Source organism: Carcharhinus amblyrhynchos, chromosome 2, assembly GCF_965287045.1.
Source record: "Carcharhinus amblyrhynchos chromosome 2, sCarAmb.v2.hapA, whole genome shotgun sequence".
Taxonomy (NCBI): Eukaryota; Metazoa; Chordata; class Chondrichthyes; order Carcharhiniformes; family Carcharhinidae; genus Carcharhinus; species Carcharhinus amblyrhynchos.
Window position 1 is genome coordinate 129595274 of NC_137325.1, and position 21258 is coordinate 129616531.

At 45.3% G+C, this 21258-nt stretch overlaps 1 protein-coding gene across 3 annotated transcripts in view; it reads left to right on the forward strand.

The window, feature by feature from the left end:
- The window catches only part of LOC145358587 (extended synaptotagmin-2-like), a 210131-nt gene that overhangs the window by 185025 nt on the left and 3848 nt on the right, over positions 1–21258 (forward strand). For all 3 annotated transcript variants that reach the window (XM_080212771.1, XM_080212779.1, XM_080212788.1), the window contains 5 exons: positions 2362–2750; positions 5650–5748; positions 8831–8962; positions 13078–13183; positions 16179–16225. In XM_080212771.1, the coding sequence (XP_080068897.1) occupies positions 2362–2750; positions 5650–5748; positions 8831–8962; positions 13078–13183; positions 16179–16225 (773 nt within the window). The remainder of the gene's footprint in view (positions 1–2361; positions 2751–5649; positions 5749–8830; positions 8963–13077; positions 13184–16178; positions 16226–21258) is intronic.

A 21258-nucleotide genomic window follows, 5' to 3' on the forward strand; every position in this document is an offset into this window, starting at 1 on the left:
ACAAGGAGCAGATAGTATTCTTCCATGTTGTAAATGTTGGATATTTTGCAGGCTTTTTCCATTAGCATCAAATGTCTTTCTATCTGGGAGCCCCAAAGAAACAAAGGTTCACATTCTAAAATGTCATCGAGTATCTTCTTGGGCTCTTTTTATATGCCAGACCAGTAGCATTTAATTTTAACACATGACCAAACAAGTGTGTAGTCTCCACTAACTACTTTGCACTTTTGGCATAGTGAGGATATGGTAGGGTCAATCCTATGTCTTAAGTTTGGTGTAATATGAAGGTGTAATATTTTAAGCTGATTCTCCTTTGTTTTATTGCAGACTGAGATTCTATTGACATTTTCCCATATATTGCCCCAAGTCTCCTTATAAATATTCCCCATCCAGTCTTTTTTCCAGGGCCGCAGAGTCTCTAGTATATTCACACAGGATCTAGAACGTAAAGTCTCATAACATTTGTTCATCGATTGCTTAGTTTCCGGAGATATAAAGATTTTTCCATCAAAATGCAGAGATACCTTACTAAGAATAAGGTCTGTGAGTTGTAGATATCTGGAAAAGGAATATCTTGGGATATCAAGCTATGAAACAAAATCTTTTTTCTTTTAATTGGGTGGTGTATTCCCCGCACATTTCAAAGCAAAGCTTCAAAGTATTTACTGTCTTTGTTTATTTCACCAAAGAGAGTATAGAATATTGGCATAAAAAAAGGCATAGCAGCTAGAGATTTTCATGCCCTGCTTGGGCATGCAGCAACATATACCTCCCCCCATCTCTAACTATACCAGAGATGCCATTGACACATTATAAAAGTGTCAAGTCTGATTGAAAACCAACCATCGCTGGCATTGGACCCTATTGTACCCCCTCCCAAACAGCCATTGCTGGCATTGGACCCCTTACCTCCTTCAACCCTAAACAGCATCCCCAGTAGCATTCGGCAGGGGTGAAGTGGGATCTGCTGCTGCTCTGCATCAGCGATTGGTGGGGTGGGAGCCGCTGCAATGGCGATTGGTTTGGGTGATGGTGGGGGTGGGGGGGAAAAGAGTGGCAATCGGCCGTGGATCCCAGCGGTGGGGGTGATGGACCACGAAAGCCGGCTATAGCTGGGGGAGGCAGTGACAGATTTCTGTGTTCACAGGACACAGAGATCTGCTCAAACGCAATGGCACCCGCTGCTGGCATCAGCCAGCTCTCTGGTAAGCTAGGCCCCGCCCGCTCCCCCTGCTGGCGGAACCGAAGTTTGGCTTCCTTTTGATGCCCAAAAGAAGCATGATTTTCTCCTGTTTTTGCACTTGTTTGAGACTTAGCATCTTTTCGGTAAGTTTGCCCCCTAAGTACTTATCAACCAGAAGCTATAAGTTAGAGTAAAGGGCCAAACTAGGAGCTGTCTTCATGCTTGTTTCTACACATGGCTCTGTCCAACACCACACTGACTGCTAGGTGTGAACCATGTGTTCTCTTATGTCACTGTGTATAGTACTGTACTCAGTATCTAAAAGGGTTTAAGAACATGTTGTCATTTATCTCTTTGATAGTTCCAATGAAAAGGTTAATCTCAGTGTTAATGACAATGTGAAGGCCAATCTGTGGCATTTTGATGACTAACGAATAATATTTGGCAGGAAATGGTGGATTGGTGGCAATTGACACAAAAATCCACTTAGGCTACTTTTTCCAACAAGTATTGGCTGTGTAAATCAGCAGGAATGAAAACATCAGGCAGAACTTAATGGTCCCCTGCTGGCAGTTTAGTAGGTGGGGCCGTCTGGTAAGTTACCTGGTGACCTTCCCCCGTTGTCCTTCCACTGCTTCCGACCTGCTCTCAATTTTACAGTGGGGGAGGAGGGAGGCTGAAGGGGAGAGCAATGCCTCCCTCAATGACTCCCTTTATGCATTTGGTGCCCAACACCTCCCAAGTGCTCTCTCCTGCCCTGGCCTCCCCATTAAAACACACACAACACACACTTCCCTGCCCCCCACCCGCCACCCCCCACCAAGCCAAACAACCCCTCCTGGACCTCACATTCCCTCCTCATTCTGAGACATCCTCTGCTTAGCTGGTCCTGTACTCTGGGACTTAGCATCTGGGGACTGCTTGTAGTTACAACAGTAACCGCTGCTCCCAGATTGGCCAGCAATCTTTTATGCAAGATTATTGAGGGCTAACATGTGGTTGGATAGTGGTAACAATGAAATAAGAAGGGCTGAATGGTTTTCTCCACCTGTAATTATCTTGCAAAAACTCATTTGATGCATTATTTTGGAATACTGCTTTGCTGTCTTCTCCATATAGTTGTTGGATAACTTTCTGTAAGTTGTGATGTGATTCTTATATTCTGCTTCTCTTCATAGATCCTTGCTGTTGAAAAACTAGACAAACCCTCAGATCGTTCTTCAGCTCAGTTAAAGAAGCCGTCATCTCACAGCAAGGATGGTCGGAAACCAGTATCCAAAGTGCAACAGGGCCCCCTCACAGAGTTGAATAAATCCACCCCTGCTGCTCCCACTGCTGATGGCACCAGTTTGCCTGAGAAGACAGACAAGGTGGAGACAAGCACTGCTTCCCAGAACCCACAGAGCCCCTCCAATCTCCAGCAAGCTCCGTCAGCTAACTCCTCCTCCAGCCAAACAGGCTCTCCATCACATCTTTCTGCTAAAGAACCAACGCCAAGTATTGCCTCTGATGTATCGCTACCCTTTGCCACACAGGAGTTACACCAGAGACTACGACAGCTGCAAAAGTACAGCCCTGACTTTTGCTGTGGGGGGTTGTGGAGAGGTTGGAAGTCGGGTACGGGGATGGGGGTAGTAGTGGAGAGAGTTCTTCCAATAATTAAATGGGAATATGAAATAATTTAATTCTGTTGCTGTTTAAAAAAGAAGTATCTTAAAGTATTTCCTATTTCTCTTTCAAAGAGCCAACAAAATAATTTTAAATCCTACTGAAACCCTCATATCTTTTTACCTCTAGACTGGACGATTGAAACTTAGTCCTGGCGGTCTCCTACATTCTACCCTCATAAATTTGAGGTTATCCAAAACTCTGCTGCCCATGTCTCAACTTGCGTCCTGTCCTGTTTTCACTATCAACCCTGCGCTAGCTGACCTACACTGATCAAGCAACATCTTAATTATGAAATTCTCATCCATGTTTTCAAATCCCTCCCTATCTCTGTAATCTCCTTCAGCCCCACAAGCCTTATAGCTCTCTGAGATACCTGCGCCCCTCTAATTCTCATTTCTTGCACACCAATTTCTCCACCACTGCTGTTTGCACGTTAAGTTGCCTCGGCCCTAAGCTCTGTTCCCTCCTGGCACTGCTCTGCCTCTCTCCCCTTTTAAAACACTCATTAAAAACTGACCTCTTTGCCCAGGCTTTTGGTCATCTGATATCTCCTTGTGTAGCTAGGCTTGAGTTTTGTTTCGTAATGCACCTGTGAAATGCCCTGGGCCATTTTATTAATTTAGTTGTGCTATATAAACAGCAGCTGTTCATTCTTAAAAGGTAGATTAAGCTGATAGGCGGGGAGTTGAATGATTGCAGTTGCAAATTTACTGGCGACAGTAAGTTGTTCCTGCAGTGGACCTGGCCACAGATTATGAGTATGTTGCGGTCTTTGAACCCACAAGGGTGTGAATATTGTATTGCATTGTTAACTCTGCGTTGCAATATTTCTACTCTAAGAATGCGAAAGGACATTCCTCAGAGCTTCATATCTTGAACTGATCGGGTAACGTTGCAGAGCACAGGAAGTCTAGATTCAGTAGCAAGATAGCACAGAAGCAGGAAATCTGAAATAAAAACAGGAAATGCTGGAAATACTCAGCAACTCTTATAGCACCTGTGGAGAGAAACCAATTTAACGTTTCAAGTGATCAGAAGGGTCCAGGCAGGATGGCCAAATGTTCTCCTGCAACTGTAACAATTGTGTGATTCTGTGAAGAGTGATCAAGTGTTTCTTTTTCCACTGATGCTGCCTAATCACGGAATACTACAGTGCAGAAGGGTCCCTTTGGCCCATCGAGTCTGCACGGACTCATGAAATGCCCTGACCTGCCCACCTAATCCCACTTGCCAGCATTTGGCCCATAGCTCTGAATGTTACAGCGTGCCAAGTACTCATCCAAGTACTTTTTAAAGGATATGAGGCATCCCGCCTCCACCACTCTCCCAGGCAGTGCATTCCATCAGCACCCTCACCCCTCACTTTTAACTTGTGTCCCGTCCTTTTAACTCTGAATTTGAAACTTTGTTAGGAATTGCCGGCGTATCTTTGGTGGCCTGATGTGATCAAACGGCAGTGAAGTGACTTGTGCAGATGCAAATTGGATTTATTCTGAAGCAAATTGTATATATTTTCAGAAAGATAAAATAGTTCTTTTATAGAAACAGTACTGGGCTTCGTTCATGACCCTTTGTAGTTCCTTGTGGTCTTGGGCAGAGCAGGAGCCATACCGAACTGTGATACAACCAGAAAGAATGCTTTCTATGGTGCATCTGTAAAAGTTAGTGAGAGTCGTAGTGGACATGCCAAATTTCCTTAGTCTTCTGAGAAAGTAGAGCGTTGGTGGGTAGCCACCGCACGCCACTGGGAAACCCATAGCGGGAGTGCACTGCCAGCGGGGCCAGAGAATCCGCCACTAGCAAACAGCCGAGAATTCCGGCTTTTGCTTCTGAACATTCAGTATATTTGATTCAACACTTCTCTTATCCTTGGTAACTGTGTCTGAATCCAATCTGAATTAATCAACCTGCTCTACTGTTTGTATGTAAACTGAGACAGGAATGGAAAATACAAGATAAACTCAGCAGGTCTGACAGCATCTGTGGAGACCTGTGAGTCTCTCCAGCATTTTCTGTTTATCTTTCAGATTCTAGCATCTGCATTATTTTGCCTTTATCTATGTAAACTGAGTTTAGCTAAATTACACCCTGACACTCAGTGGGCAAAAATTGCCAGCAATTCAGTAATAAATAGCATTAATTATCAATCTTACTTGAAGGTCTTACAACTGCTCGTGGAAGAACTAGTGAAAATATCTCTCTGCAATAGTAGAGAGCTTCCTTCCTTTGTATGGTATTGGAGCAGAATAGAGGTTGCTTTGCTCTGCACATAATCCATTTTTTTTTCCGCTGATTAATCCTTTATTGAACTCAGTAACAAAACAGCCAAACAACAATCCTCTTACAATAGAAATACAGAAAACAACAGATACACAGTGCTACAATCAAAAAGCAAAGTCAAAGCATCACTTAAAATGCAAAACTGGGAAAACTGTCTTTTAACTCATAAAGGGCTTGACATGTTTTATTGTTGATCCAGCTTGATCAGCAGGCAAGAGGTTAATAGGATTCCAGGCTCTGGTATCAGTTAGAAATGAACTTTCAGCCTCATTTACTTACTGATGTGGAGTACATAATCCATATGCAGCACCTTCGCTGACAACTGAAAACAGTTTAATTGTCCAGCGAACCCTTGAGGTTTTTTGTCTGTTGTGAAAGTAAGTTGGAAATCAGAACAGTACTTTGCAGCCTGTTGGCCACTTGGCCTCTTGTTTGCATTGAATGGTACGATTCAGTACTGTTTCATTAGAATTAGATCTTTATCAGTGAATCTTTGTGCTTTCTACGTGTTGCAGTGGAACAACTTTTGGCCAGTCGCCATTGGGTCAGATTCAGCTAACGATTCGGCACAGTTCCCAAAGAAACAAGCTCATTGTGGTTGTACATGCTTGCCGGTAAGTAAAACAACAGACACACGTGCCAGCACATGTATATAATGGCGTTTGTAATGTAAAGGACGGTTTGTAATTTTGTGTGCGGAATTGGGATGAGACGCATTCACGTTCTTGAATCAAATTTGAAAACAGAACATGCTGGAGCAATTCAACAGGTCTGGAAGCACGTGTGCCGTTCCAAAGAACGGCACATATTGGACGTGAGACATTAATTCTGTTTTTGTTTGTATTTCAGACCTGCTGAGTTTTTTTTCAACACGTTCTGCCTTTATTTCGTATCTCCAGCACCTGTGGTATTTTGCTTTAATTATAGATATTCATCGAAGGAGGCCAACAGCAATTGATCCCTGTCCTGTTTCTTGCTGGACCAAGCTGGAGGGGCGGAATAGCCTAATCGCGTTTCTTTATGGAAGTTAAGGAATGTCGGGATTTCTTAGGTGGACAGAGGTTGAAGTTGGTCATGCAGGGACTAGAAGGAGCAACTTTACCTGAAATTGTTTATTCACGTCAGGTTTTCTTATTTTGTGCTAAAGGATTTGAGGAGCTTAGTGATAATGGGCGGAACGTTCCCAAAAAATGACTAAGACCAGAATTTCACAGCCTCGCTTGCCTGAGGCTTGTAAGATCCCGCCCGAGGCCAACAGAGAATGACGTTCTGCAAGCCTCACCCACTCCAATTCCAGGGTGGGGGGTGTCGGTAAAATTCCGGCCGAAGTATTGTAATGAGGAGAAAACTAGAGTGATCCAAACCAGTCTGTCTGGTCTGGACCGGACGCCAATCGTTCCATACTTGGTCATTTTTTGAGAGTGTGGTGATTGGTGAGCCAGTTCGGGGAGGAGCAGGATGTAAACATCCCAGTGAGCCTGGCTGCAAAGCAATCGAGTGCCATTGACAAAAGCCACCCCAATCTCAGTGTACTGGAAGACCTCCACCCTTGCACCACAGACATTGGGTTACCCCACGCCCTCCCCCCCCCCCCCCCAATCCTCTCCAATAGGGATCACCACCATCGGGGCAAGAACCCCAACGTGTCTCCTCCTCCCTGTCTGTCATGGTCCTCACTCAGGCTCCATCCCTTTGGCACTGCCCCAGCACATTGGCAGTGCCCAGCCATGTCCACCACCATCCAGGGGCTTCAATGGCCCCCAAGCTCCCAGAGTGGCCATCATGCCTGGTCTCCGCCAGTGGTCAAGGGTCGGAAAGTCCCAAGAGCTGGGACTAATCCTATTTAAATACTATTTTAAATATGCTAATCAGCCTTGCGCCCTTTATGATTAGGTTTGCACCATTCTGGTCAGCATGGCTTCGTCAGAGGGAGGCCATGCTTAACAAATTAGATTGAATTTTTTGAGGAGGTGACCAGGTGTATAAACGAGGCTAGTGCAGTCGATGTAGTTTATATGGATTTCAGCAAAGCCATTGATAAGACGTGCTGGTTAAGTGCATGGTCCCGAACAGGCGCCAGAGTGTGGCGACGAAGGGAATTTCACAGTAACTTCATTGCAGTGCTAAGGTAAGCCTTACTTGTGACTAATAAATAAACCTCAACTTTAAAAGGTCCCACATGGGAGATTTCTAAGAAAGGTAAATTCACATGAAGTACAGGATAATTTGATAATGATTTCAAAATTGTCTCAGTTGTAGGAGACAGAGGATGATGACAAGGGCTGTTTTGTGACTGGAAGCCAGTGTCCAGTGGTGCATCACAGGGATCTATGTTGGGCCTCTATTATTCATCATTCATATCAATTACATTGATGACTATGTGGGCAGTAAAATTAGTAAGTTTGCGGATGAAAGGTTGGATTATTTTCATTGGAGCAGAAAAGACTGAAAGGTGGCCTGATCAAGCTGAACAAGATTATGAGGGACAAGGACAGAGTGGATAAGGAGCAGCTATTCCCCTTAGTTGAAGGGTCAGTCAGGAGGGGACAGAGGTTTACAGTCAGGGGCAGGAGGTTTAGGAGGAATGTGAGGAAAAACCTTTTTACCCAAAGACTGGTGATGGCCTGGAATGCGCTGCCTGGGTGGGTGGGAGAGATGAGTTGCCTCACATTCTTTAAAAAGTATCTGCATGAGCACTTGGCACATCATAACATTCAGGGCAATGGGTCAAGTGCTGGCAGATGGGATTAGGTGGGAGTTCACCTTTCTAATGTGTCGGTGCAGACTCAATGGGCTGAAAGGCCTCTTCTGTGCTGTTTGATTCTATAAAGGGACCAGGACGTTTGGTGCCAGGCTACAAAAGCTGTTTTTAGGCTCGGATGCAGTTTTCCAGGTTTGGCACAATCTGCGCCAGGTGCGGCAAGACTTAAAATTCACCCCCATTAATTGGTTTGATTTATGTCGAGTGTGACATTAGGAGATAGGGTGGTGGAACAGGATGAGAGAATGCACAGTGGAGTGAAGAAAAATTGAATGCTGAAGTAGAAAATACAAAGGCTTTTATAAGCTGGCGTAACTGGCAAATAAAGGGGTGGCATGGTGACATAGTGACATAGTGGTTAACACTGCTGCCTCACAGCACCAGTGACCCAGGTTCAATTCCAGCCTTGGGCCATCATCTGTGTGGAGTTTGCACGTTCTCCCCGTGTCTGTGGATTTCCTCCGGGTGCTCCGGTTTCCTCCCACAGTCCGAAAGATGTGTGGGTTAGGTTGATTGGCCACGATGAATTGATCCTAGTGTCAGGATAGTAGCAGGATAAATATGGGGAATAGGACCTGGGTGGGATTGTGGTTGGTGCAGATTCAATGGGCCGAGTGGCCTCCTACTGTCGGGATTCTATGATTTAATGAGAAAATTGATAAGTAATTTAAAGTTTGAGTGGTTTGTGGACAATAATGTAACCTGTGTCTGCACCACTTCTCATTCCAAGAGATCGCAGAATTGGATAATTGTTACACAACAGAGTGGCCATTTGGCCCATCACGTCTGTACCAGTAATTCATAATTGTGCCATTCCCCCATCTTCTGTGTTCTTCTGAAGCTGGAGATGGTGATTGTTGTTTTTCTGCATTACTGAATGGTACACTTGAAAGTTTGCATTGATGCCAATTGTTACATTTATTTTTCTCCTGCAGTAATTTAATAGCTTTTTCAGAAGATGGCTCAGATCCGTACGTTCGATTGTATTTACTGCCTGACAAAAGGAGATCGGGGAGGAGAAAAACATCTGTGCTGAAGAGGCAGCTAAATCCAGTCTATGATGAAACGTGGGTAGAGAAACCTTTCCAATTGTTCAAATTATTCCACTTTAAGACCATTTATTGTGTTATTGCCTGAACATGGTGGTATTGTTAATCCATTAAACTGAAGATTCACAACTCTTAAGTAAAATTTGCTCTATAGTAGCCACAATTAGGGGAGGTGGTAGCATTGTGGCATTATCGTTGGATTAGTTATCCAGAAACCCAGGACAAGATCTGGGGACCCGGGTTCAACTCCCACCATGGCAGATGGTGAAATTTAAATTGAATTCTGGAATTAAAAATCCATGAAATGGTGACCATGAAACTATTGTCGAACGTCGTTTTAAAAAAAAATGCATCTGGGTCACGAATGTCTTTTAGGGAAGGAAATCTGCAGTCCTTACCCTGGTCTGGCCTACGTGTGACTCCAGACCCACAGCAGTGTGGTTGACTCTCAAATGCTCTGAAATGGAGGGCTGTTAGGGATGGGCAGTAAAATTGCTGGTCCAACCAGCAACGCCCACGTCCTGTGAATGAATAAAAAGTAACCATTACAAGGAAGTAATTAAACATGCATTTTATGTATTAGAGATGATTGGAATGCTGTTTGCTGCTGGAGATTATTACCTGTCTGAGAATCCAAACATTGAGCTCTCCCACAAGTACATTTATATGCAGCAACACAGGTGATGGTTTTTGATAGTGGCAACATCGTTTCTATAAGGACTTCAATTAGGCCGTTGAGGTTGGCCTATTGGAATATGAACTCCCTGATTGAAGATCTACAGGCCCAGGCAGTGGGTGATCGAGGTGTTGTCCGACCTGACTGTCTGCCCCTCTACCACGGCAACACTCACATTAGGGTGCCCCTGGAGAGGAAGCATGCAGTGTCTGAGGGCACAGTTGATGCATTCCGTGCCCGCTGGCCACCTCAGGGACTGGAGTGTATTATTGACCCCTTTAATCACATTTCAGTTTGATGTTTTAAGCTTCCTTTCCGCGTTGTCTTTTGTTTCAAACAGTTCCCCTCCTTTTAAGGAACTGCCCCTTTTGAATTGTCCCTAAGTTAGTTTGATTTTGTTTATTTGGTTCAATGCAAAAGATATCCCTGATTAAGGGTCCAACTGATGGGCCAATCAGGGAGTCTTGGCCTTGTACTTAACTGGGAGTGTCAGTTCCTCTGACATCCCCAGAGGTAGACTGCTAACTACTAGCATTCTGTGTACTGCTGTTAGAGTTTGTAAATAAGGAGATTTTGGCGAAGGGACTTCTGCCTCCAAAGACTTATTACAGTTTCTTTTGTAAAATGTAGGATAATTAAGCTGTAACTGAGGAAACATTAAGAATTGTGTCAACCTCCAGCACTCAGCATTCTGTATTTTAGGCTTATTTTCAACACATAAATGTTGAAGTTTCAAAGGTTTTCCTCAGTAATCGGGTATAAACATTTGTCTGGATCATGGCCACTCATACATTAGGAATGGGTATTTCACCAGAGCATTTTTTTTAATTTTCTGAAAAATATGTATTTGGTATATTGAGCTGCTTCACTTTTTCCTACTCCGTAAGTACGCCGCACAAAAGGACTGAACCACACAAATGAGAAAGGACGCTGGTTTCACTCCTGTTCTATCCTGATCTCACATTTGATCTAGTTAATCTAACAATTGGCTTTTTTTTCTCCCCTGGAATAGAGAAAACGAAAATCACCCAGTGTTCCTACTGTTGGGTACTTGACCTGAGGACAGGATCTAGCTGAGTAATGATGCCTCTCCCAGTTGAATTTGTAGATGAGATGGTCACAAGAGGTTAGGTACTGAAGCGTTGTAGAGACCTGAGAGCTATACTGAAGGATAAGTTAAGGTCTTGACGAGAAAAAAGGGATTGAATTAATTCTCTTTCTCCTTTACCCATGAATCCTATCTTCCATCCAGCCTTTTAAGAGTGGAAGGAAGCCAGGCAGAGATCCTATTGTCAGGTCTTGGATACCATGAGCCGGTTTCTTGATTCCAAGTTCCAAACCTGCAACTTGACAGTGTTGTCCTTGTAGAGTATTTTTCATGCCATTTTTGGTTATGAGGTGGTTCAGTGCACAATTAAAGGAGCCAGGCCCCAACGGGAGATGGGAGCTGCCTGCTGGTGAGGTGGCAGTCTCTTGGGGGCATGCAGCTGCCCAATTGTAGAGAGTAGTCAGCCCCTCATAGGGCCAGCAGCATTGGCAAAGATTAAAAGGGCCATAAAGGGAAAATGGAAATCCAGCACTCTTAACAGTACAAATAGGTTCCCAAAAAACAGGTTTAAAAATAAAACCAAAGATAGAAAAAAATTTAACGGGCTTCACTGCAATCCTGACAGCTGTGTACGAATATACGTAGGATTTACTGAAATGCATACGATTTACTGATCTTAATTGGTGACAGTCAGGTTTTCCGTTTTCATCCCTGCCCTCCCCGCCTACCCTTTGAAAATGTCAAACCGTCCCTGAGATCCCACAGCACTTTGAAAACCCAGCCTCACTTGTCTTCAACCAACTACTGGGAGACAGATGAGAACACCAAATGATGAATCTCCGCAGACCAGGACAATGCCACAAAGTGTTAATATGTGTGTTAATATAACATAGGCTATTGAAGGTTCCTCTGGTTACTAACGTCTCTCCAGTGTGACACATGCTACATTCATCCTAGTCTCTGAGGATGAAATTAATATTTAAAATTTGTGCGAGAGTGCCATAGTTGATCCCCAACCATTATAACAAACAAAGAACAGTACAGCACAGGAAACAGGCCCTTTGGCCCTCCAAGCCTGTGCTGCTCATTGGTCCAACGAGACCATTCGTTTGTATCCCTCCATTCCCAGTCTGCTCATGTGACTATCTAGGTAAGTCTTAAACAATGCCAGCGTGTCTGCCTCCACCACCCTACTTAGTAGTGCATTCCAGGCCCCCACCACCCTCTGTGTAAAAAAAAAAATCCCTCTGATATCTGATTTATACCTGGCCCCTCTCACCTTGAGCCCGTGACCCCTCGTGATCGTCACCTCCGACCTGGGAAAAAACTCCCCACTGTTCACCCTATCTATACCCTTCATAGTTTTGCACACCTCTATTACGTCTCCCCTCATTTTCCGTCTTTCCAGGAGAACAAACCCAGCTTACCCAATTATGTTATGTGGGTTGGAATTCTCGTGTTGCATTTGCACACAAACTGGAGTATTCCCTGCTGTTTTTTCAGTGGGATTTTCAAAATGAATCTCCCACACTCTGTGCACTGCAGAGTGCACTAGGGTGAATCACATTAAAAGTCAGTGACCTTCCCCACTGGAGAGATCGGCAGCATTGCGCTGAGCAGGCCACTGCACGTGCGCTGATCTGTCAGCACCGAGATTGGCACATGCACAGTAGCCCCGCTGTGCAGCCTCCCAAGCGCTGGCCAGCAGAGCAATCCCGCATCGTTGACCATGCCCGCTCCCCCCCCGACCTCTGATCGCTGGCCTCCCCCACATGCCTGGGTAAGTCACGACCCCCCATCCTGCCTCTTCCCCGCAGCCTTCCCTCCATCACCACCAGTGGCACCCCGTGGGGACCCCTCACCCTCTCAAATCTCTTCGACCCCCACCTCACTCTGGCTCCAACCCCTTGGCATTGCCCCATGCCCAGTGGACAGTGCGAAGGTGCCCCTCTTGGGTAGTGCCAGGGCCAGGTTGACAGTGCCAAGCTAGCAATATCCAGGGGCACCTCTCCCTTGCCTCTGACCTCCTGGGGGGGCCTTGATGGCTGTTAGTGGGGAGCTGTTGTAAACCTTGCTGGAGTGAAATACCCTGGCGGGGGAGTCGGGGGGGGCGATGCAAGACTCTACTGGGCCCAGAGACTTCAGTCCCAGCCATGCTAATTATATTTAAATCAGCATTTAAATACATTATACAGCTCCGCGCCGATCTCTGGCACAGAGCTGACAGCACCGGAAATCCGGAGACTTGCGGGAAGCCCGCTACATCCTCCGTTTGATTGCCCCGGATTGCTGCTCTGCTTTAGCTGGGAGAATCGCCCCTGTGATGTTTAGCAATAGTCGATGGTCTGTATTAGTTACGGACCTGATTTCATGGAGATGCAGCTTCCTAACCTGTTGTTTCTTCCATAGGTTTGAGTTTATTGTGTCACAAGCAGAGGTACAGAAAAGAACTCTGGATGTGGCTGTAAAGAATAGTGGTGGATTTTTATCGAGGGATAAAGGGCTTCTGGGAAAGGCAAGTATCACACTCACTCTTAGCTAATTTCAGATAAAAAGCAGCTGAAGGATAGCATCACCACTGTTGTTGATATTTGTCAATGCCCTGTATTTATATCACATCCCTGACATAGTAAAAGCTTCACATATGTGTTATCCAACAAAAGATGACACAGAGCCACATGAGGAGATATTGGGGAGAGGACCAAAAGGTTGATCAAACAGGTAGGTTTTGAGGAGTGTTTTACAGGAAGAGGGAGATGGAGAATTAGGGAGAACACAAGAACATGAGAAGTGAATATAGGGGTGGGCCATTCAGCCCTCGGAGATGCTCCACCATTCACTGAGATCGTGGCTCATCTGCTCCTTTGACATAATTTTCCAGCTCTGTCCTCGTATCCCTTGAATTTTTTAACATGTAGAAATTTATTGATCTCAGTCTTGAACACAAGCAATGACTGAGCCGCTGCATCCCTCTGAAAGATTCACCATGCTCAGACTGAATCCCTCCTCATCTCAGCGCTAAATGGCCTGTCCCTTATTCTGACACCTCCCCTGGTCCTAGACCCTCCCAGTCAAGAGAAACCTCCTTCCTGAATCTACCCTGTTGATCCATGCATGTTTGAATGGTATCACCAGTCATTCTTCTAAACTCCAAGGAATAAAGGTGCAGTCCATTAAATCTTACTTTGTAGGACAATCCCTCCACCCCAGGAATTAGTTTACTGAACTTTTATTGCACTCACTGTATGGCAACTTTATATTTCTTTGGGTAAAGAGACCAAAACTGTACACAAAATTTCAGGTGCAGTCTCACCGAGACTTTATCTGATTACAGTAAGACATCTTACAAGAGGATTTGACTATAGGAGTAATAATATTCAACATACCATTTTCCTCCTTAATTGCTTGCTGTACCTACACGTTAACTTTCGGTGACTCATGCACAAGGACACCTAAGTCCCTTTGGAATTCGGCACTGCTGATCTCTTGCCATTAAGAAAGCCACAATTTTTCCTGCTAAAGTGGATAAATTCATGTCTCTCCAACATTGTATCCCATCTTTCAAGTTTTTGCCACTTGCTAAGCCTCTCCAAATCCCTGTGAAGTGTCTTTGCATTCTCCTCACAGCTCACACTTCCACCTCGGAGTGTATTCCAGAGTTCAGGACTTGGGCAGCTTACAGCACTGCTGCCAATGATGGAGCAATTAAAATGGGGGCTATGCAAGAGAAGATGTGGAGCAGTGCAGAGGTCTGGGAAGGTTGTTGGCTGGAGAAATTGTGTGGCTGGATAGGCAGTGGCGAGGCCATGAAAATGTTAACACTGAAGCTTTGTCAGACTGAAGCCGTGGTAGGCCAGCAAATGAAGGATGGTCGGTGGATGGGTCTGGACAAAAGTTAAGGTAGAGGGCCACAGGTTTTTTGAAGAACAGAAGCTTATGGAGAGGGAAAGCTAGGAGGCGACTGTAATGGTCAAGTCCAGAAATAACAAATACATGGGATGAAGGTGGCATGTGAGTTAAGACACTGCCGGATGTGGGCAATATTACGGGAGATGGAAATAGGTGATCTCGGTGTTGGATCAAAAACCAAATATGATTCCAAATGCGCCAGCAAATAGTCTGGTTCAACCCTGGGCATTTACCACAGAGCAGAGTGGAGTCACTAACTGGAACTGAGGATCGGGGCCAATATAATGTCTTAGGCACACGTCTGCTGCATCTGGGATTGTGGCTTTGACCTCCTAGTATCATCCGATGAGAGATATGGCTTGCTGCTTAATCACAGTTTGCACTTATTTTAGTGCTCATGTGTGTCGAACTTGATGGGAGTGACACGACCCTAGAACAGCACCACAAATAAAAAGAAATGGATGGATTCAGGACTCAAAGAATGGTGATGGTAGAGTGACATCAAGGCAGGAATAGCAGGAAGATGAGCCACAGTGGTTAGTACAGCTGCCTCACAGCGGCAGGGACCCACGTTCAGTTCCGGCCTTAGCCACTGTCTGTGTGGAGTTTGCACGGTCTCCCCATGTTTGCATGGGTTTCCTCCATGTGCTCCAACTTCCTCCCAAGGATGTGCAGGTTAGGTTGATTGGCCGTGCTATATTGACTCTAGTGTCAGGGGGATTAGCAAGGGATTTGTATGGGATTGTGGTCGGTATAGACTTGATGGGCTGAATGGCCACTTTCTGTACTGTAGGGGTTCTATGATTCTATGAGTCATAGGCTCAAGGGGCTAGATGGCCTACTCCTGCTCCTATTTCTTATGTTCTTATGATGAATGCTAATTATAGACCATAAAATGAAAAACTGACAGAACTGGCTTTGCAACAAAATACAGGAGGGATAACGGAGTTTAAAACTGGAGAGCATAAGTATCGTTACAAAAGGAATCTTATCAATTCGGGCGAAACTTCTTTATCCACAGAATTGTGCAAATGTGGAACATGCTACCACCAGGAGTAATGGAAATAAATAGCATTGAGGCATTGTGGGGTAGCTGGAAAAGCACACGAGGGACCAAGGAATAGAATGTTATGTTGACAGGATGAGATGAATTACAGAGAGTGGAACACAAACTCCAGCCAATACCAAATGGTTTAAAACAGCACAGTATATTCTACACATGACAAACTGGATTTATAACCTGAGAGCTAGTTTTTAAATGGCCTGTACTATTCAGTTGCAGTATCTCACAGTTTGAGGTGAAGGAAAGTGAAATCTTGTCTGATCGGTAATGTACCCAGCACATGGCAAAATAATTACAAGCAGGAGAAGGGTGAAGCAAAGTGTTTGGGATATGAAACTCATTAAAGGATCAGAGCTTATATTGCATCATATTAATTTTCAAAAAGACTTGTTCTTAATTAGTCATTTTTTAGCTGAAAGGGAAGTGATCAAAATGTACGACTGATCAGTTAACCTTCGAAAGAGAAAGTTGGGGTAACAGTTCAGGTCTTGTAATGTGTGATGTAACCTTCTATATCTTTAATGTTCTTTCATTGTAGCTTCTAATAGAAATGACTGAGGAGGTGACGAAAGGCTCTACACAGTGGTAAGTACCAAGATATTGGCTCCAAACATCAAACAATACAGCTTGAACATTAGCTCATTTAACAATGCAGCACGTTTGTAGCGGCACATGATACTTTCAGCTTCTGAACAACTTGCCTCCTTTACATTGATAATGATCTCCAAGACACTTTACAGAATCAATGCTGAGCTCGAGGGGGTGATATTAGGTGGGATGACCAAACGTTTGGCAGGAGCAAGGTTTTACAGAGGATTTTAAAAGAAAGGGAGTGTGAGCTGGATGGGTTGTTTGAGGAAATTCTATCTCATGAGGTTTGTGTGGCTGGAGTCATGTTTACCATTAGTGAAATGAACCATACTGGGTGGTGTTATGTATTGCGACACACTACACGGAGATGCACTGGTTTATATGATTACGTGGTGACATCACCAGAGGCAGTTGGGGGCTTTTCCGTCCCTTCCATCTTGAACTGTAAGCAAGCAACACCCTATCTAGAACATAGAAAAACTACAGCACAACCAGGCCCTTTGGCCCTGCAAGTTGTGCCGAACATATCTCTACCTACTTGGCTTACCTATAACCCTCAATCCTACTATGTACTCATCCAGAAGTCTCTTAAAAGACCCTATCGAACCCGCCTTCACCACCACCGCCGGCAGCCGATTCCACGCACCCACCACCCTCTGAGTGAAAAACTTACCCTTGACATCTCCTCTGTACCTACTCCCCAGCACCTTAAACTTGTGTCCTCTTGTGGCAGCCATTTCAGCCCTGGGAAAAAGCCTCTGTGAATCCACCCGATCTATACCTGCCAACATCTTATACACCTCTATCAGGTCACTTCTCATCCTTCGTCTCTCTAAGGAGAAAAGACCCTATCTAATAGAGCACCACAAACTGGTGAAGTGACCGACTGTCTGGCAACCTTTTTGTTCTTTTATCTTTGCTGTTAAAGTGAGCCGACCACTTTAGTATACAACAGTAAAGGGCAAAGTTGGTGACGAAGGTGATTTTCCATTCAAAATAATCTGAAGAAGCAATCCTGACCTGGACCTCGGAGGATCACTCCACCATTGATTGAAGTGTGGTAAATCTTGCCCTTGGAAATGGGCTCTTGGCCTTTGCAGAGCACGTATATTAATTTTAAGATTGGTAAGAAGCATTCCGGACCCTGGGGCACTTCACTAGTCACCAACCACCAATCTGAATAGCACCCATTGACCCCCACTCTCTGCCTCCTATTTGACAGCCAATCCCCTATCCATGCTAACACCCTACCCCCAACTCCATGCCCCCTAACCTTCTGTAACAACCTCTTGTGCGGCACCTTATCAAACGCCTTCTGAAAATCAAGAAACACCACATGTACCGGCTCTCCTCTATCCACCGCCCTAGACACATCCTCATAGAATTCCAAGAAATTCGTCAGACACGACTTCCCCTTAACGAAACCGTGCTGCGTCTGCTCTATCAAACAGTTCTCCTCAAGATGCCTCACTATTTTCTCCTTGATTACGGATTCAAGCATTTTACCTGCAACAGACGTTAAACTAACTGGCCTATAATTCCCTGCCTTTTGCCTGGTACCCTTCTTAAACAACGGCGTAACATTAGCCGTTTTCCAATCTTCCGGCACTTCCCCGGAATCCAGTGAGGTTTGGAAAATAATCATCAAGGCATCCACTATCACCTCCGCCATTTCTTTCAGAACCCTTGGATGCATTCCATCCGGTCCTGGGGACTTGTCCACAATCAGTCCCTCCAGTCTGTCGAGCCCTGCCTCTCTAGTAACAATAATGTCATTCAGGCCCTCCACTCCTACCATCTTTCCATCGCTAACACCCGGCAAACTATTCACGTCCTCCTCCATGAAGACCGAAACAAAAAAGTTATTCAAGGCCTCAGCCATTTCCCCATCCCCCACCACTAAGTCCCCCCTCTCATCATAGAACATAGAACACTACAGCACAAACAGGCCCTTCGGCCCACAAGTTGCGCCGATCACATCAATACCTACCAATCCATAGACCTATCTATAACCCCCAATCCCATTAAATCCCATATACTCACCCAGAAGTCTTTTAAAAGACCCCAGCGAGTTCGCCTCCACCACCACTGACGGCAGCCGATTCCATTCACTCACCACCCTTTGAGTGAAAAACTTACCCCTAACATCACTTCTGTACTTGCCTCCCCGCACCTTAAATCCTCTAAGGGTCCAACGTTTGGGTACACTGAGGGAGAATTTAGCATGGCCAATGCACCTAACCTGCACACCTTTGTACTGTGGGAGGAAACCAGAGCACTCGGAGGAAACCCAAGCAAATACCGGGAGAACATGCAGATTCTGCACAGACAGTGACCCAAGCTGGGAATCGAATCTGGGTCCCTGGCGCTGTGAGGCAGCAGTGTTAACCACTGTGTCCCATGCTGCCCCTGATCTATGTGGTGTAATGGGCACCTTACAGGTTATGGGCTCAAGAGGAGGGTGGGAATACTCATTCCCACAACAACTGGATCCAGAACGTCTGCAGGGATGGTCACTTGTGGATAAGGGCTGCCCACTTAAACACTGGCTAATGACCCTGGTGCGTCACCCTCAGACTTGTGCCAAGGAGAGATGCAATACTGCTCACAGCTCCACACACTCCCTCCTAGAGCAGACTAAAGGGCTTCTGAAGATGCAATTCAGATGCCTGGGCTGCTCAGGTGGATCTCTGTAACAGGTATTGGAGAGGCTTCCCACGTGATCCATAGTTTGCTGAGTCCTTCACAATCTGTCTATGCAAAGAGGTGAACTCTCCCCAGAATGACCAAAGGATGGGATGTGAGCAATGTGACAAATGGGATGACAATGTGAAGGTGCCCATGAGAGAATGTGTGTTGATATGTGTTCCCCTCTGATGAGTGTGTGAGATCCATAGAGAGTCACCGAGTATATGATGCTATGATGTGAGTTTGATAGGGGAGGGAGCTGAGAGAGGGCTTACCCTGGCGAACAGGATGAAATCATTCATCCTCTTCCTGTGCTGTGTGGTGCATCTGGCATGGATGCCAGTCACAGTGACCTCCTGGGCAATGGCCTTGCAGGGTGGAAAGGCAAGGTTGCTCTACTTTCTGATGCCTTCCCTTGGCTACAGGATATGCCACGGCCCCCAGATGTTCCTCGAATCAAGGCCTCGAGATTTTGGTAGTTGAATCAGGGTGCAGACTTCATCTTGAGGTTGCTCGTCTTTTTTCAGTGGATTTTGGAGAACCTGTATGGTCTTGTGAAGACAGCTGGGCTGCACAGAGTGGTGAGTGCGCTGGACCGGTGCCTGGGCCTTCGAATCCGGTAGCTTAGCTCCCAACCCACCCAGATTGGGAGAAAGATTCTCACTCATGCGTAATTAATGAGGCTGCCAATGCGGAACTCAGTACAAGTTCCCTTCATTCTGGCCAGCAGGAATGGAGCAGCAGGAACTGCCCACTACTGAAGTTAGGAAAAAGGAGAATTCTGCCCTTAGTTTCTAAAACACTCCCAATCCTTAGACTTGCTGTTGTTTTCTGCCACATTGTAAGCATTTTAATCTAATACTATCCTTAACTTGTTCTGTGAGCTACGGCTGGGTCTTTCATGCTGAGCTTTTGTTTTTCAATACATTTATCTACATGTGTATATATTTCATTCCGTGCGTGGTCTACCCAAAGGCAGATCCTTGACCCATTTGCTGCTGATGCTTCACCCTGAGCCATCTCAACTGGCAGTTTTGGTCAGCGGTGGTTTGTAATTATCTTCCAGTCTCAGAGCAGGAGAGGCCAGGTTTCAAACCTACCTCAGCTGGAATAGGAATCAAACCATGCTCTTGGTGCTTTTCTGTATATCCCTTGGATATTGGAATTCAAGGTAAAATTTCAAGGTGGGGATGTGTGGTAACAATGAAGATTGTACCAATTGATGACAACAGGACAATGATAAACTAGCAGATTGGACAGACAAATAGATGGAATCTTATGCAGAGAAGTAGGAGGTGATGCATTTTGGCAGAAAGGCAATATATACTTAATGGCACAGTCCTAAAGAGTGTGTGTAAATCTCTGAAGGTTGCACAACATCTTTAAAGAATATTTAGCAAAGCATTTGGAACCTTGGGCTTCATTAGTAAAGGTAATAAGTGCAAAAGCTGAACCTTTGATAATGCTCAGGTAAGATTCACCTAGACTATTGAGTGCATTTCTGGTCAATGTACTTTAAGGAAGGACGTGAAAGTTTTTGAGCATCTGCAGAGGAGATTCACCTAAATGGTTCCCAGGATGAGAGAGTTTAGCTACAAGGTTAGGTCAGAGAAGCTGAGATTGTATTCCTTGAAGCAAGGAAGGTTGGGTGGAGATAAACAACAAAGAACAAAAACAGCCCGGGAGAAAGGCCCTTCGGCCCAATGAGCCCGCGCCGCCATTTTAACATTACGAGTCCCCCCTCCATCCATGACCCTTATCTATGCTTATGGCATTCCATGCTGAAGGAAAACTAATTTAGGGACAATTTATTACCTCCAATCAGCCTAATAGCACATCCTTGGGGTGTGGGAGGAAACCAGAGCACCCGGAGAAAACCCACGCAAGCACGGGGAGAATGCGCAAACTCCCACAGACACCGGCCCAAATCCATGTGTCTGCACAGCAAACAGTGATAGTCACTGAGCTGTCGTGTTGCCCAGCATCTGGTCCAGTTTAAGCGTACAGTAACGACATGAAGTACTAGGCTTTTCTCGAACATCGAAGAGCAGCCCTTGTACGACCCATCGCGTGTATGCCCCTCGTTGGACAACAAGGTGGACCGACTTAAAACCTGTGAATTAAAAGAGAAAAACATTAGTATCATTCCACATCCTTATACATTACCAGGGGACGTCCCAAGGCTACTGAACCTTAGTTAAAACAATCTCCTATATCCCTCCATCTCCAACCCACTCATGTGCCTGTCTAAGTAATTCTTAAACAGCTCCAGCGTACCTGCCTCCACCACCTTGCTTGGCAGAGCATTCCATACCCCCACTACCATCTGTGTGAAAAAT